Source organism: Trachemys scripta, chromosome 12 (genome assembly GCF_013100865.1).
Source record: "Trachemys scripta elegans isolate TJP31775 chromosome 12, CAS_Tse_1.0, whole genome shotgun sequence".
NCBI classification, from domain to species: Eukaryota; Metazoa; Chordata; order Testudines; family Emydidae; genus Trachemys; species Trachemys scripta.
Window position 1 is genome coordinate 40,859,100 of NC_048309.1, and position 18,436 is coordinate 40,877,535.

The 18,436-nt window shown below is 48.5% G+C and overlaps 1 pseudogene and 1 gene segment (V, D, J or C); both read left to right on the top strand.

Moving 5' to 3' along the window:
- Nucleotides 1-6,721: 6,721 nt before the first annotated feature.
- On the top strand, nt 6,722-8,422 carry LOC117885485 (annotated as a pseudogene).
- A 6,483-nt stretch (nt 8,423-14,905) lies between these two features.
- Nucleotides 14,906-18,086, top strand: LOC117885486. The segment is given in 3 exon segments: nt 14,906-14,993; nt 15,434-15,783; nt 18,021-18,086. Coding segments are annotated over 3 exon segments (465 nt in total).
- The last annotated feature ends 350 nt before the right edge of the window (nt 18,087-18,436 follow it).

Consider the following 18,436-nt stretch of genomic DNA (forward strand, 5'->3'; position numbering starts at 1 on the left):
TCTGATGGTATCAAATTTGCAAATGAACTGGAGCTCAGCAGTTTCTCTTTGGAGTCTGGTCCTGAAGTTTTTTTGCTGTAAGATGGCTACCTTTACATCTGCTATTGTGTGGCCCGGGAGGTTGAAGTGTTCTCCTACAGGTTTTTGTATATTGCCATTCCTGATATCTGACTTGTGTCCATTTATCCTCTTGCGTAGTGACTGTCCAGTTTGGCCAATGTACATAGCAGAGGGGCATTGCTGGCACATGATGGCATATATAACATTGGTGGACATGCAGGTGAATGAGCCGGTGATGTTGTAGCTGATCTGGTTAGGTCCTGTGATGGTGTTGCTGGTGTAGATATGTGGGCAGAGTTGGCATCGAGGTTTGTTGCATGGGTTGGTTCCTGAGTTAGAGTGGTTATGGTGCGTTGTGTGGTTGCTGGTGAGAATATGCTTAAGGTTGGGGGGTTGTCTGTGGGCGAGGACTGGCCTGCCTCCCAAGGTCTGTGAAAGTGAGGGATCATTGTCCAGGATGGGTTGTAGATCACTGATGATGCGTTGGAGAGGTTTAAGCTGAGGACTGTAGGTGATGGCCAGTGGAGTTCTGTTGGTTTCTCTTCTGGGCCTTTCTTGTAGCAGGAGGCTTCTGGGTTCATGTCTGGCTCTGTTGATTTGTTTCTTTATTTCTACTACTATCTCGGGAAGGCAGGCTATGTGTGCCCACCTCTTGCAAGAGTCGCACTGCACCTTTGATAAGTAAGAAATGAGAACATGAAATCAAAAAAATGATAATTGTACCGATAACTTCAACTAATGTAAAAGTTAATAACTAATATTCCTTCAACATATTATCATTAATCAAGATCTGACTATCAGCAGCAGTGGAAATACTTACTACTGTGGAATTATTACAAGAATTGTGATCCTTAGGCAGGTCATTATATTTGGATAATATGCAGCTGTTTGTCTTCAGCCATGAGCTTTGTTCTTGTACTGCCTTCTCCTTACAGATCTGCTCCAATATATGATCACTTTTTTTTTCTTACCATCATTCCATCTACATTTTTTTGTGCAAGTTAGAAAATTGCAGTGTAAGCAGTAGTCCTCCACACTCTCTGGAAAAAACCACAATGAACTGTTGTCAAATGATGGATACATTATGATCCAAACAGTAAATAGCTCTTTGGAGGGCTTAAAAAGGATCAAAGGGGGCAAATCTTAGCGGGTGGGTGTCAGGGTCTGAGCAGGGGGCAGAAATTTACTGGCTGGGGGGATCAAGCTACTGTGGGTAGCGGCAGAAGAGGGGCTGGAGGGGAAAAATCGGGTGGGAGCCGGGGTTAAGCCCGGGGGGGAGATGCTGCCAGACCCAGTGTGCGGGGACAAAACCCCTGTCTGGGGAGGAGGGGGGAACAGTGACCCCGTGGGATGAGCCACCTGCTGTGCTAGTAAATATAACGGGGGGGGGAGGTGCAGAGGCCTTTTTCGTTCTCCTCACAGGACGCTGCTTGTCAGCCCCAGAGCAGAGGGGCTGGGGTCTTAAAGGCACAGGTAGCCCAATTCCTAGCCTGTCAAAGCTTAGACACCACAGCTCCTCTCTATCGTATGCAAGTGCTGCGGGGCTACGTTACTGCTCCAGCCAGGAGACTGAATGCTGTGAAATATTGTACAGACGCTCCCTCCCTCCAACTCTGCATCTCACATTTTGAATATATAACAGAGTCTTCTATCAGTTTCTGTGTCTATATGAAATCACTGCAGCTCCTTTCTCTTATATAACGTGCTGAGGTGCTAACTCCCTCCCAGAGCCCACATGTCTGCACCCCCTCCTGTACCCCAATCCCCTGCCCCAGGTCAGAGCCTGCACCCCTCACTCAAACTCCCCATAGCCTGCAACCCTCCTGCACCCCAACTCCATCCCAGAGCCTGCACCCCAAGCAGGGCTGGATTAACCTTTTGTGGGCCCGGTGTTAAACATATTTGTGGGCCCCCATGGGGGCAATGGGGACATGGGGCGGGGGGCAGAGTCCTCAGAACGAGGGGCTGGCCAGGGCCAATGGGAGATGGGTCCTGGCACGGCAATCATCAAATAAATCAGTTTGGCACATTAGCAAGGGGGAAGCAAATCGTGAGTGTTTTCAACCCAAAGCGCCATCCCTCCTGATGTGCAACCCCTGGACCAGACAGTAGCAAGCCCTGGGCAATAGCCAAGATGGGCACGTTTGCATGGCAGAAACTACAACTAGTTGCAAAAGGGGAGGGTTGCTGTTTGCAGGGCTGGCTCTAGGTTTTTTGCTGCCCCAAGCAAAACAAATTTTGCCCCCCGCCTTTTTTTTTTGGCTTTTACACATGTTTGCATATTGGGGCAATAATCACAGGATATAATCACACATCAGCATGTTTAATTGACTCTGTTGCTGCAAATTTCAGAGCAGAAAGTCCAAGGAAAATCTTTAGCTCCTCTTTGAGCTGAAATAAAACAGTGCAATTAGTCAAACTGATCTTGGGAGTTGCATGCAGGCTGATACGAACATCTGGTAAATCAAAACGGTTAAAACTCAGTGATCTTTCACTTGTTAAAGAACATGTTTCACCTACTCTGAAGAAAAAAAAATAGGAAAATGGCTCATAGAAAATTAAATCGCTCCAGGAAAAAAAAATCCAACTCCCCCAAGGAACAGGAAGTGAGATCCTTTATTACTATACATTGATCTGTCAGTGCCACTCGCAGAAAGTCTGAGCAATCAAGCTGCAGCAAACATAGGATGGTTACAGAGATCTAACCAATGTTGAAATTAGTGGAGTTGAAAAGTTCAGCAGCGAGTGGCTGCAGGGAGGGCTGCCCCACACCTCTTTCTGCTGTCAGCATGGGAGAGGAGGCCAGGCTGGGAAACAAGGCTGAAATTGACCGTGTGCCAAGAAGGAGAGTTGAGCAAGGAAAACCCACAGTAACGTTCAACCTTAAACCACAAAGGAAAAAAAGGAAAAAGGCAAGGCGGGGTGGGAGAAGAGGAAGGCGAAGGGGTGTCTGACTGTGCTGCTGAGCTGGGAGTGTGTGTGTGGGGGGGACAGGGACATTAGCCAGGTCCAGCCTCTGCTAGAGCCATGGAGAGCCCAGTCCTGTCCTGTGTCCTTTGTCCGGGTGATGGGAATATCAGGGAGGCAAAGGCCTGTCCAGAAAGGCTCTGGGAGGAGCGGAGCAGCAGCTCGGGCCACCGGGGAAAGCTCTGGGGGAAGCGGAGAGACGCAAGGGCAGCCAGCAGCCGCCCGGCTCCATGGAAGGGAGCACATCAGCTGGGGACGAGGAGAGCGGGGGTGGGGAAAGCGCCGCGCTCCCTTTGCAAGCTCCCAGCGGTTTCAGCTCCTCCTTGTGCTTCAGTTCGCCCGGGGCGGGGGACAAAGCCCCGCAGCAGGATCCCGGAGCAGCCTCCTCCTGCAGCGGGTGGGGAAGAGCCAGTGGGAGATTAACAACACGTGTCCGAGCCCGAGGCAGGAAGAGGCGACATCGCCCGGCCGCCCCCTGGCACTTACTGTCACAGGCTGGAGCGCAGCCCTGGAGCCCGCAGCAGCTGGTCTCGGAGGATCCGGACCTGGTGATCGAAGTGTCCGGTCGGTGGATCCGCGCCCACAAGTCGGTGCTGACGGCCAAGTCCCCGGACATCCTGCGGGTGAAGGGGGTGAGCTACGGGCGCTGCGCCGGCTCATGACACGGCCGGCATGGGCGAGGTGCACCACGACAACCTGGCCGAGGTGGTGAGCGGCGCCCGCGTGCTGCAGATGTCCTGCACCATGCACTGTGCGGCTGAGGCCATGCGGGCCCAGCTGCGCCTCCACCACTGCTACCAGCCGCTGTGCCGCCCCTGGGAATGTGCCACCCCAAGCAGGTGCCTGTTTTGCTGGTGCCTAGAGCCGGTCCTGCCCTTATACCCGTAGGATCTGCTGACTGCTTTTGACAGGGCTTAAAAAGTGGCAAAGGGGCCGAATCGGGGGGGTAGGGGCAGGGTCTGAGCAGGAGGTGGAAATTGACTGGGGATTAGTTCTGAGCACTGGGAGCTGAGTCTGTCCACACTAACACTTTAAGGCGCTCAATCTTGCTGTGTTGGGGGGGGGAGGAATTTTCACACCCTGAGCCAGCACGTTATAGCGCTTTCTCTTGCCAGTGTAGATCATCCCTGAGACTTAATTCAGTGAAACATTTTACATAGATCCCCTCAGAAACAAAGAATCCCTTATCACTGTTTCTGATTGCATAGAGTCTCCGAGCAGTTTCCCAAGTTGTCTTATCCGCTGCTGCGATTCCCTGAATTTTTTCTTCTAATTTTTTTTTCTCATTTTTAGAGCAGATGTTTATTCTGTTGGATCATCTGACTTCCGCTCTGACTGAATTTCTGGCCTAGTGTCAAAACTTTGTTTTGAGTCAATCCACCAATGGTGTAAATATTGGTGGTCAGACCAATAGTCCGCCTAGTCTAGCATCCTGTCTTGTGACAGTGGCCAATGCCAGGTGCTTCTAAGGGAATGATCAGACCAGGCAATGACTCATTGAACCATCCCATTGTCCACTCCCAGCATCTGGCAGTCAAAGAACGCTTTAGGGACACGCAGAAAATGGGCCTGCATCCCTGATTATCTTGTCTAATAGCCAATGTACTTATCCTGAGGGACTGATCTAATTCTTTATTCAACACACTCATAGTTTTTCCTTTCAAAATATAATGAACACACCTCTACAACCCAAGATACCTTGACAACCACAAGAATTCTAAAATCATGAGTTATACACCCTCGAGTCAAGAAATTGTAATAAATAAATGATATCTTGTTTTGTGCCTCTTTGTTCCTGAGCCTGTAGGGTGCAGTAAGGCCAGTTCCAATGCCTTGAGCCTAAACACCTGAATGAATCGTAGTCTACCCTCATACTGCCAAACATTTCAGACCTAAAAGGCCATATCTACAGTTTAAGTGGGGGTTCACTCAAGTTATGTCAGCATCGAGTCACTAGGGTTACTATGTCACTTGTGTGCATGCCTCCTGGACTCCTGGTCTCAGCAGTCAGGGGACTCTCCAGAAGCACTTGTATAGATTCAGAGTGAGGTACACCATGAATAGATATCCCACTGTCCACCCACAAGGCTAACAGGTCCGGCCCTTCGCAGCTCTCAGGAACTGCTAATGGTAAGAATTCACTACCTGCAGCAGCCAGAGGTCCAACTTTGCTAAAAAAAGGCCATGTGATGTAGCTGATTCCTACAGAGAGCAGTCTCACATACCGGTGGTGTGAGAAACTTCTCTCCGTATGAATTAGCTTCATCACATTGCAGTGCTACAGGTGCACACCCCTATAGTTTGCAGTTTCATACACATATGTGTGTGTGAAAATACTGTCTGTAGGACCCTTCTACCCGCAGCAGCGAGAGGTCCAACTTTGCTAAAAAAAGGTATTTCAAGCAGTCTCACATGTAAAACCAACCCGATAGCTTTCTTTAACAGTGTAACCAGCCTACAAGCAGTACATGTGGTACATCTTTCCTTTAGTAAGGCTTTTGATACTGTCTTCCATGACCTTCTCATAAACAAACTATGGAAATGAAACCTAGATGGACATAATGATAAATCAGATGGGCATAACAAGTGGGATTCTCCAGGGATCAGTTCTGGATATGTTTCTATTCAAAATCTTAATGACTGAGAGAATGGCATAGGATTGAGAGAATGGCATAGAAATATGGTAACAGTTTTCAAGCATGTACAAATAAAGTAGCATCTTTTTACAGAAGCTGTTTCTTACAATCTACGTGTATCACTAACTGCTACACATAGCACATTTCTACACGTAGCAATTTCACATACACTATAGTGCAAGAAACTGCTACCTGTAGGCATGTGCAGCTTCTAACAATCTATAAGTATCGGAAAGTGCTACCAGTAGCACATTCCTACGCGGAGCAGTATCCTTCACTACAGGTGCGGCTCCCACTGAATAAGACAGGGCCCAATACTCCCCTGATCCTTCTGGGAAAATCCCACCATAAATTAAACGTAGAATTAAGATTCGCTCTAGATTTAGAGTTAGAGTTAAGGTTCGAGATTACTAATAGGGTTACATTTAGAGTTTAGATTCATGGGGAGGGCTACACTGGATCTGATTGCTGTGTGGAGGGAAGAGTTTGTATGGGCAGAGCTCTGACCCAGCCAAAGAAAGGCTGATATCTATGCCAAAATCACACAGGGCATGGTGGATAAAGGCTACACAAGGGATGTACAGCAATGCTGCGTGAAAGTAAAGGAGCTTAGACGAACATACCCCAGGACAAGGCTGGCGAACAGCTACTCTGGTTCTGAGCCACAGACATGGGAGGCTGATGACATGCACCCATAACCACCCTCCTGGGGCACTGGGACCCAAGCCCAGAATTCCAGTCTGCTGCAGGGACCATGGGATAGCTACCCACAGTGCATCCCTCCTGTGTCGATCCAACCCCTGGTAGTGAGGATGTGATCCGTCCACCACAGCCACATAGTCATGAGTTGCAAAATCGGATTTGTTAAATCAGATGCTCAAAGTCAAATTAAATAAATTGACCTAATTTTGTAGTGTAGACATGCCCTCATCAGCCACACAAAGAAACTGAGTTTGTTCTATGAAATAATGAATGTGTCTTATAAGGAGTACAATATGCAAATAGGGGTGAGAGTTTCCTGTTTAAAGCTGTCTCTCTCACTTCCATGGCTGCACCCAGACAGACAATCCTCAGCCTCTGTCTCTGGGCAGTCACCAGACAACGCTCCTGAGAACTCTCCTCTCCAAACACAGGGACAATGAGATTTTGGTTGTATCTCGTTCTCATTGCAGCAGTGTTTGAAGGTATTTTCTCCCTCTCCATGTGTTGTAGAGTCAGGAGATTGTTATCCTGCTGCCCTAGATACTCATGTTCCCCATAATTCATCTTTATTCTCAGGTGCCTGGTCACAGGTCCAGCTGGTGGAGTCCGGAGGGGATGTGAAAAAGCCCGGAGACTCTCTCCGCCTCTCCTGCAAAGCCTCCGGGTTCACCTTCAGCAGCTACCGGATGAGCTGGGTCCGTCAGGCTCTGGGAAAGGACTGGAGTGGATCGCCAGCATTTACAGCACCAGCATATACTACAGTGACTCGGTAAAAGGGCGATTCACCATCTCCAGAGATGACCCCAACAGCCTGTTGTACCTGCAAATGACCGGCCTGAAGCCCGAGGACACCGCCCGCTATTACTGTGCGAGAGACACAGTGAGGGGAATCCTGATACTGCTCATACAAAAACTCAAGCTACAGAATTGTCCTTCCGCCATGCGCCGCACGGGAGCAGCACTTCCACAAACCATCCAGCCCTGGGCACAGGAACGGGATCTACAACCAGAGCGAAAAACAAATCAGTCCTCAGGTTTCAGATCACTATATCCATACATGATCATATGTCCTTGACTTTAACATGTTTCAATGTGGCACTTATCAGACACTGAAGTAAAAATGCACAGCTCAGCAGAGGACTATTTGGGGATCAACTGTTTTAGGTGTAATAACCAGGACTTGGATTTTCCAAGGTGCCTAATTGTGCTGGGTGTTAAAAATCCTATTGAAATTTGTTGGGAACTGGACACTAATAGTCTTAAATTCCTTTGAAAACTCACCCACTACCACTGCAGATCTAATACATTCTGAAAGCTCACCTCGGGTTCCAAACCCCTCTGGAATCAATACAAAACAGATTTCCACACAACGCTGCCCTGCTCGCTAACCGAATAGCCTTCTCCCCAAAGACCTGATCCAAACTCCACTGAAGTCACTAGTCTTTCTATTCCCTTGAACAGACTGTAGATTAGCCCTTAAGTCTGGAGGGATGGGAGGGGATTTCAAGGGAGCTCTTTGTGCAGCAGTATGGTCAGGATGGCCTCGCACTCACTGGGCGCTGCCCAGACACAGAGTTAGCACCAGTCTGACTCCCTCTCTTATAGCCCCCGGCCAAATAACTCCGAGCATTCAGGGAGAGGGTTTGTGTCTCTTATAAGAAGCAGGATATGAAAATAAGGGTGGGAGTTTCCTGTTTAAATCTGTCCCTCTCTCTGCCCAGGCAGCACCCAGAGAGACAATCCGCAGCCCCTGGGTCTGTGCAGTTACCAGCCAGTCCCCTGAAAACTTTTCCGGCCAACACCAGGGAACATGAGAGTTTGCATCCACTTAGTTTTCATTGTAGCAGATCTGCAAGGTATGTTTTCCCCTGAATACCCTGCAGTATATTGAGTTAGTAATTCTAATACCAATATGTTTCAACATGTCTTTATTTGCAGGTGTCCGGTCCCAGGGGCAGCTGGTGGAGTCTGGAGGGGATGTGAAAAAGCCCGGAGACTCTCTCCGCCTCGCCTGCAAAGCCTCCGGGTTCACCGTCGGAGACGACTCGATATTCTGAATCCGTCAGACTCTTGGCAAGGGCCTATAGTCTCTCTCTCGTGAGAGCTACTGGGCCGGCAGTACTGTAAACTCCGCCAACTCGTCCAAGGCTGATTCACCATCTCCAGAGACAACCCAACAACCTGCTGTATCTGCAAATGACCGGCCTGAAGCCCGAGGACACAGCGCGGTATCACTGTGCGAGACACACAGTGAGGGGAAGCCGGGCTGAGCTCAGACAAAAACCTCCCATTGCAGTCAGTAGGGAAAGTCCCAGCTGCCGCTTGGCTGCACTTGCAAGTCAGAGTGCATTAAAGCAGCCCAGTGCCCTCTAACTCAGGACGCGTCCATACTGGCAAGGCACATAGAGCGCCCTGAGTCTGCGGCTACAGCGCTTCTGTTAATCCACCTCGGCAAGTGGAATAACATTGATGCGCCCCCGCTGGAGCGTCGCAGCACCAGTGTGGACACCCTGGTCTGTTAATGCGCTCTGATTGGCCTCCAGAAGTGTCCCACAATGCCTGTTCTAGCCACTCTGGTCATCACTTTGAACTCTACTGCCCCTGCTCTCAGGTGACCAACCATTAGACTCGCCCTTTAAATTCTCTGGGAATTCTGAAAATCCCCTTCCTGTTTGCTCAGCCAGGCATGGAGTGCTCTCAGCGAATCTTTCCAGGTGACCATATCTCCATGTGCCAGGCGATCTCCAGTATGGAGCAATGGGGAGGTGCTGGACCTCATCAGTGTTTGGGGGGAGGAAGCTGTCCAGTCCCAGCTGCGCTCCAGCAATAGGAATTACAATACCTTTGGGCAGATATTAAGGGGACATGATGGAAAGGGGCCGGAACCGGGACGCCCTGCAGTGCAGGGTTAAAATGAAGGAGCTACGGAACGTTGAATTGCAAAGCCCGCGAGGCAAACCACCGCTCCAGTGGTGCCCCCACGACCTGCCGTTCCTACAAAGAGCCAGACACGATACTTGGGGGCGACCCCACCTCCACTCTGAGTACCACCATGGACACTTCAAAGCCCAGTGCAACAAAGTAGGAGGAGGAGGAGGAAAGTGAGAATGGGGGTGCTGAGGAGGAGGAAGACTCATAAACTCATAGACTTTAAGGTCAGAAGGGACCATTATGATCATCTGGTCTGACCTCCCACATGATGCAGGCCACAAAGCCTTCCCAACCCTTTCCCTTGACTCTGCTGTTGAAGTCCCCAAATCCTGTGGTTTAGAGACTTCAATTAGCAGAGAATCCTCCAGCTAGCGATCCCTGCCCCATTCTGCGGAGGAAGGCAAGAAACCTCCAGGGCCTCTGCCAATCTACCCTGGAGGAAAATTCCTTCCCGACCCCAAATATGGCGATCAGTAAAACCCCGAGCATGCAGGCAAGATTCTCCAGCCTGACCCTCATTAGCCGTTATACTATTTACCAGCGATGGCACGCTGTTCCTTTGACTAAAATCATGTTATCCCATTAGACCATTAGACACCCCGGCATCCCTAGCTGCATGCAGCCAAGAGCTGTTCTCAAGGCAGGAGGAAGGCAGCCAGTCACAGCGGCCAGTGCTTGGGGAAGGACAAACACCAGAGGAGGTTCCCGGTAAGCAGCTTTTATTTTGGGAAGGAAGTTATTCAGTGTGGGCTCTTGGGGCGAGGAGGGTTAGGGCTGCATGCATGCCTAGATGCGGAATAGGGCGTTGATGTGCTCTCTCACATCGCAGTAATCGGCCTCAGTGATCTCTTCAAAGGTCTCATCCAGAACTTGGGCAATGCGCTTGCGCAGGTTTCTCGGGAGAGCCACCGTGGTCCTTGTCCCAGCCAGGCTAACATGTCTGCACCTCTGTGCCGTGAGGGGCGGGGGGACCATTGCTGCACACAGGCAAGCTGTATATCTGCCACGGCGGAAGCTGCATTGTAGTAGAAGACCCAGGTCACCCTCAGCAGCGAGATATCTTCCATGACGAACTCCTGAGGAAAATGTGGAGACAATGTTCAGTATAGGGGCCCCCTGCAGCTGCTGGCTCTCCCCAAGGCACAGAAACCCAGAGGACAGTACAGCCGTGAGACAATCAGTCCCCCTTCACCCTGTGCTTACTCATCATTTTGGGGCTCCTGTGGGTTATGTGCGCTCGCTTTGGGATCGGCAAATTCTGCTATTGTGTAGACTGTGCTTGACCTTAAGTATGGGGGAATCATTGCTCTGTCTGGTGTGAACAATGCTGCCTCTGTTATGTGTTGCATTTTACCTTTACAAATGCAACCTTGAGATCTCAGCCATCCGTGTTATCACCGGCCGAAAGACTCCAACAAATTAGGAAGAGACCATGTAAAAGCAAAGAGGACATGCTGCATGAAGTAATGCAGCAGTCCCTTAATGAGAATCTAAAAGCGCATGAGTGGAGGGAGAGTGAAAGGAGAATCCACCAGCAGAATGAGGAGCGCTGGCATAAAATCGTGGTGCTCTGGCAGCAAAGCACAGAATGGCTGATAAGCATCATGGAGCTCCAAGCGGACTCTATCCAGGCGCTCGTAGCCGTGTCGGCGGAGCACTACCGGGCCCACCCCTCCTGCAGCCCTTGTCCCAAAACTCTTTCCCTTGTGGCCCCATGTCACCTCCAATCCACTTTCCCCTACATCCGGGTTCTTATCACCACCAGCTGCCTCCAACACCTGTAGCTTCACCACCCAGCCCTGCAAACTACGACCCTTACCCCCTGCACTCAACCCCCATCACCATGCCGTACAGCCATCCTGAAGTGCAGCACTCAGTGCACAGCACTCCAGACAGGACATACGCACATCTGTGATTGTACCGTTCCCTACCCCACCCCCTTGCCCTTTCTGTTTCCCAAGCAGTTGTGTTTCTTTTCAATAAATGGATTTTTTGGCTTTGAAAACATTCTTTATTATTGCATAAAGTAAAAGATACCTGAACCCAGGATAGTAACAGGCACTGCAAGTCAGTGTAGCAAGCAGATTCCTACTAACAGTGGAAGCACTGTACTTCTCTCCCATGCAGGGCACCAGACATTACTGGTGGCTTTCAGCCTCAAATTGCTCCCTCAAGGCATCCCTACACCTTCCAGCCCAGCGCTGGGCCCCTCTAATAGCTCTGCTCTCTGGCTGTTCAAATTCAGCCTCCAGGTGTTGAACCTCGGAGGTCCATGCCTGAGTGAATCTTTCACCCTTCCCTTCACAAATGTTATGGAGGGTACAGCACGCAGATATAACTGCGGGGATGCTGTCATCGGCCAGGTCCGGCTTCCCATAAAGAGCGCGCCAGCGGCCCTTTAAACGGCCAAAAGCACACGCCACAGTCATTCTGTACCGGCTCAGCCTGTTGTTGACCATGCAGAAATGATATTGAGTCTTTGACAGACGAAGGTCCATGACCTCACTAATATTGGGCAATACTCTTCATTCCTCAATCCCGCCAATAGTCTCACTATAATCAGTCAGATTTGGTATTTGACCCAGACCTAGGAACCTGCCCAGGGCTCTTCTACTAATCTGATCGCTCCGAGAGTTTCTGCGTCACTCACAATTGATGACCCTATGAGGGAAGCATCCTCTGCACCATAATTAGCTCCGGTTTCGCAAGAACTCCGTTGCAACTGGTGAAGACATTTGCATTGATATTTTGAGCAACTGCCAAAAAGTTTCCAGCATCAGGTTTATGAACACAGGGCGTGACACAAATGATGTTGTACTTAGTGGGGTGCATCCACTGAGTTGTAAAGGCCTTTGGCATCAGGCCCTACAAGGATTAAAGTTGCTTTTCGTACACTAGACATTTTTTAAAAATTCTCAGCCCTCGGCTGTAAGAGCTTTGTGCACAGGATGGTCTCACAGGCACAAGGCCTTAAACTCAGCTGGGTCCTCTTGGTGCTATTGTAACAAACAATATTAGCCTGAAACCTTTTCTATCCGTGACACGACAGGTGGAAATTCACCAGTCTGAGCTCAGCCTCAAGGGCCGAATCCACTTTTTCTAGCTGGATCGTTACACAAACCCCATCAACCCAGCACTGCGGCACCTCAAACATGAATTTATCCTCCAAGCCATGAAACCCTGCGATGGGGAGAAGTATCGTACTCTCCTTTTTACAGGTGGCAAATGGCAGCACTAGGGACCAGATGTTACCAGGTATCTACGTATTTGAAGGTGAGATTCAGGCTCCTAAATCACTTTGGCATTTCAACGCTGAGCACAGCAATGTCTCAACCCCTTGAAAATTCAAAGTATTTAGGTGACTGAACAATCAGACAGGCCCTTTGTGGGATTTTCAGAATCAGATGGGTGCCTAACGCCCATAGATTGGAATAGGAGATAGGTACTTAACGGGATGTTTAAGAGCACCTAGGCACCTATCTGCTTCTTTATTTTCCTCAATATTTTTAATAGCCAGGCCCCAATAAATAAAGGCTGGGATTGGCAGATGACCTAAGATTTAGGTGTTCAAACTGCACTAAAATAATAATAATAATAATAATGAAATCAGTGTCCCTAACTCCTTTAGGTCACTTTCTCAGAGTCAGAGATTTCAGGGCATAGTCTGAGCTCTGGCATAACACAGGCCTGACAATTTTACCAATTTGAGACTCTCAGCCTGGCTGATCCTATGCTCCCAAGTGACTTCTCATTGCAAATGATACCTGTGCCATGAACTTTCACCCAAATCACTATATTGATGTTAATCCTTTGAGGTTAACGTGCCAGGCTCTGTGTGGATTTCTTTAGTCCCAGTGTTCCAATTCAAGCTTTAGTTTCCAAAGGCGTGAACGAAACAACTACAATTATTTTCCTGCAAGTGTGTGTAGACTACCCTGGGTCTAGTGCTTTTACCACAAGCCCATCCAGTTGCTCTTTATACACCACAAACAAGCCATGAGGCAAATTCAGGGAGGAAGCCTTCTGTTTAAAGCCAAGGTGCCTAGAGACCCTTCAAAACTACCCCGCTTTCTGCAGCCCCTGGGTCTAGTTCTCTCCGTTTGCCATCATATTATCCCCATGGAGATTTCTTCTCTTGCTCTCTGCTCTCTCTCTCAGGTGCGCTCTTGTTTCCTAGAGTTATACCAATAAACAGTTCACTAAAACTTTCCTGCAAAGCCTCTGGGTTCACTTTCAGCAGCTCCTGGATGAACTGGGTGCATCAGGCTCCCGGGAAAGGGCTGCAGTGGGCAGCCTGGATTAGGTCTGATTCGGGACTGGGTCAAAGGGCGATTCACCATCTCCAGGGACAATCCCAACAACCTGCTGTATCTGCAAATGACCAGCCTGAAGACACCACCCGGTATCACTGTGCCAGAGACAGACAATGAGAAGAAATCCACTCACAGCCATGCAAACCCCCTGGGGCAGCACAGAGAAAGGCTGTCACTTGCTCACAATTAAGAATGATTTTTTTCCCCGAGCTCACTAAAGGAGTTAGATGCACAATTTGGGATTCCAGCTCACTTTGGTGGCTTCAAAATTATTAGCTTAACTGGCCAACTACAAGACAAGCCACATTCTTGGCAACACTTAACATTGGTTTGTTTTTCTGTTAATTCATAGGACACACAGAGACATTCCTATATACTCAATACATTGAAGAGGACTCTCTTGACTCATATAATTTAGGGCCAGGTCAGGATATTACAAGCATCTAGTCTCACCTCCTGTTTGTGGATAACACGTACCTATAACATCATAACACCTGCTCACTGACTGTTCCTATCAAACCTTCTCATTGACTTCACACCGATCCTTCTTGTGTAGCAAGCTTCTAGATAACAGTAGTGACAGGTGCTTCAGAGAGAAGTTTCTTATGAATAGGATGGATGGACTTTTTGCAGATCAATGAAAATCCCTGGAAACAGTTCTAAACCCAAATCAGCCGTCAAATAAAAATGCTCTCTGTTTATCAGACCCACATGGGGGCAGCAAAGTGTCATGTTCGATTCTGAAACATTTCTTCCCAAAGACTGTACCCGGGAACACTCACAAGGAATCATTGAAAATTCCAGCCTTAGGTGCTGAGGACAAAGTGAGGGTTTGCTCACCCAAATCCCTTTCCAATCAGCGGGAATTCAGTACCCAGTGTTCCTCGGAGGGTTTGGAAATCACAGTACTCATACATATTTCACCAGTGAAGGGCGCTAGTGTTTATACATTCATTGATTCTATGTTTTTTTCAGTTTCATATCCTGGGTGTTACATTTTGATAACCCAGTATTAGGCATCTTAATATTCAATTTTACCAATTATCTTTAAGCCCGTATTTAAGTACCACTGAGGTCAGTGTGATTTAGTGTTTTCCTGGAATGGCACCTACATTTCATTCATATGCTCTGGTGTCCTCCATGACTGTGTCCCTCTAAACTCTGAGGTCAGTTATTTGTAACACTGGGCGAAGCTGATATTTAGTCAAATGATTTAGCATCGCCCATATGCAAATGAAGTAGGAAACTGAGTCAAAGACGAGCAGCGACCCTCACTGAAAAGCTGTCAGCAGAGGAAGGGTTACTGCTTTCCAGCCCACTAGGTTGTTGCGGAGAATGAAAATGATCTGTCTGGGGTTGCTTTTCTTTTTGGCAGCTCTCTCTGGTAAGTGGGTGAATATACAGGTGTCTGGTTAGGACGGCTGGGCTAGGATAGGGAAGATGGTTTTAAGGATAAGATGTAGCAGAGGAATTCAGGAATTCTGGATTCAAAATCCTAGAGCTTTAAACAAATCCCATAGGATGGAATTTTAAAGCCATCAAGAGGATTTTGATACCCAATTTTCACTATTTTTAATGGGAACTAGGTGTCAAAATCCCTTAGACAGCTTGAGAAATCTCAGGCTGAGTTTGTTCCTCAGTTTCCCATCTGAAAAATGGGGATAACTGTACTTCCCTCCTTCCCAGAAGTGTGGTGTGCATAAATTCGTTATTACATACAAGCAGATCAGATACTGCCGGAGGAGGGCAATCAAAGGACTTGAATAAACCTGGGAAGAGGAGGAAAAGAATGGCATTAACTGGGTTTTTATTGTTTATTGACAGGTGTCAGCTCCCAGATCCAGCTGACCCAGTCCGGGGCAGAAATTAAGAAGCCTGGAGAGTCTGTGAAGCTGACGTGTAAAACCTCCGGCTACAACTTTACCAGCTATTACATTCACTGGGTACGGCAGGCTCCCGGAAAAGGACCGGAGTGGATCGGATCTATCAGTGCCTATAGTGGTAGCACTGGCTATGCCCAGGCCTTCCAGGGGCGATTCACCATCACCAGGGACACCTCCATAACCACAGCCTATCTACAGCTGGGCAGCCTAAGAACCGATGACACAGCCACGTATTACTGTGCTAGGCACACAGTGACACAAACCACATCTACAGCAATTCAAAAACCCTCCGTGAGAGAACCCAGGTGTCCTGCTAACACTGGAGCCTTTAGTCACTCCGCAGATCATTTCCCCATGAAAACAGACAGGGGTAATTTCCCCCAAACTTCTTAGGCTCCTCACTCACTTAAGCCTCATGGTAAATAGATTTGTTCTGGCTCCTAAGTCACGTTTCAAAATATGAATTAGGCTCCTGTGACACAGTCACCTGTCACAGCAGGAGAACGGGCCTGGGTGAATGGCCTAAGCACCAGGCCATGGGGTATTTGGGGAGGGGTCTTTCAGTCTCTGCAGTTCATGCTGTTCCACAATGAATAATTTAATACTCATGAGGCCTGAAAGAGAATGGGGGTGTCTGTGACCCAATGTCACACATCCCTTGACAGTGGAAGATGTGGGCTCAAATCCTGGTCCCAAATCAGGCGAGGAGTGGGAAGGGAATTTAACTGGCTCTACCATGTCCTAGGAAAGTGCTCTAACCACTAGGCTAAAAGTTAAGGGAAGAACCTCCAACTCCTTCTCTGGCACAAGTGGTTGTGGGGAAGGGAGAGCTAAGTAACAGCTGGGGCACCTGACTCCAGGAAAGGGCTGTGAATCCCAACTGGCGTTAGGCACCTAACTCCCTTGAACAGGTGGGACTTAGGACCCAACCGCTCCTCAGCATTTTCCAGGAGGTAGGTCAGGCAGCTCCCCACTCATTGTGCTGGCTTCTGCAGATCCCCCTATCAAGCCCCTAAGTCTCCTCTACACATGCATGTTACCCCTGGGGCAGCCCCTCCTGCCCAGATGGGGAGTAACAGGGGACTTCCCCTCTCCCATCCCTCTGGTGGCCATTTCTCAGCCACAAGGGCTAGTCCCAGCCAGTGTCTTCTCCGGGTTCTCCCACTGGGCCTCCTGGGTCTGAGCCCAAGTCCCACAGCTGTTCAGTCCTATTCCAGGGGTCAGCTCTGAATCAAAATCCTTCCCCTCTCCTGGGCTTCACTTCAGTCCCTCCCATTTGCGAGTGTACAGGGTCCCTAGGCTTCTCCCACTGAGAGTCCAAGTGCCACTTAAACTAGCCTTCCACCCTTCATGGGCTTCTAGCTCACTCCCTGGTCCTCACAATCCCTACCTCAGGGTTTCATCTCACTCTAGGGCTTGAGGCCTGCTCGGCCCACAGATATCGTTCTAGTATGAGATTTTGGCTAGGGATTTTGTAGTGTGTGTGTGTGTGTGTGTGTGTGTATAATTGAAATAGTTGTATCAAATATGCTCTCTAGAGTGGACACAGTTATATCTATAGAAAAGTGCCTTATTCTGGTATATTGCATTCTCCCTCCCACACCAGAATAGCGACACTAGCTGAAGGAACTTTATACTGATTCATAGACTCAGATTTCAAGGCCAGAAAGAAGATTGTGATACGCTATTTTGCCCTCCTTTGTAACATGCTTGTGTCCATATTAGGGTTGGAGTTGGGGGGGAGAGGGGGGTGTTGCACCCGCTGAATTATACCATTATAGTTCCAATAGTACAACTTTTGTAAGTAGACAAATGCTAATATTGTCAAAACTCCCCAGGGGATTTAGACACCAAGGGGGTAGATATTCAAAGGCACAACAGGCACTTAGGCAGTAACTCAATTATAAAGCAATCTGATTTCGATGCCCAAGTAATTGTACCTTTGAAATATCCACCTCAAGTTCCCATTGGTCTGAATGGGGACGGGGTATCTAAATCCCTTGGACAGCTCAGGAATGTTCAGCCTCTACATCTGTTGTGTTTCCTTTTAAATCCCAATTCTTTTCATCAAATCCCATTTTGAATATTTTACCTGGATAAACTGCAGCTCATAACATAATAGGGGCCTGCTTCTGAGGTGCCACTGAAATAGATTAATAAATAAATTTGCAGGCGTTTTGAAAACCAGACGAATGACAGATTCCAGAACCAAGCACAGTTAATGTATTCCAATTCTCGTTCAGCTCCTCGGAGCGTTTATGGTGTCATGGATGTTGAATATGCAAATAAAGTAATTACACTCCTTCTTTAAAGATGGCAATGGGAGAAAATCACCAGCAAAAGGAATCACCTTGCTTTGCCAGGCAGAGGGTGTTATAGAAACAAAGATGAAATGTTTGCTACATTTTCTGTTCTTGCTGGCAGCCTTCCCGGGTAAGTGAATCCCAAAGAGATCTGGGATATGTAGGAGAAAGGGGAGCCAACAAGAATGGGACTCATTCTCATGAATTATTGTCCCTTATCTGCAGGTGTCTGGTTCCAAATCCAACTGGTCCAGCCTGGTGCTGAGATTAAAATACCTGGAGAGTCAGTGAAGCTGTCCTGTAAACCATCTGGGTACAGCTTTATTAATCACTTGCTGTCTTGGATTCGACAGGATATGAGGGAAGGACGGGAGTGGACAGGGCGGATTAACCCGAGTTCTGGAAGAATTGACTATGCCTCCAAATTTAAAGGGTGATTCACTGATTCCAGAGACAACGCCATCAGCACAGCCTATGTGGAGATCCGTGGGCTGAAAAGCGAAGACACCACTGTGTATTACTGTGCGAGAAGTACAGTGAAAGAAAACCCTGTCAGAGTCATGAAAAAACGATCCGCAGCGGAAACCACACACTCCTGAGGCCCCGGGGCAGCAGGAAACAGGAGTCGAAATATACGGCTC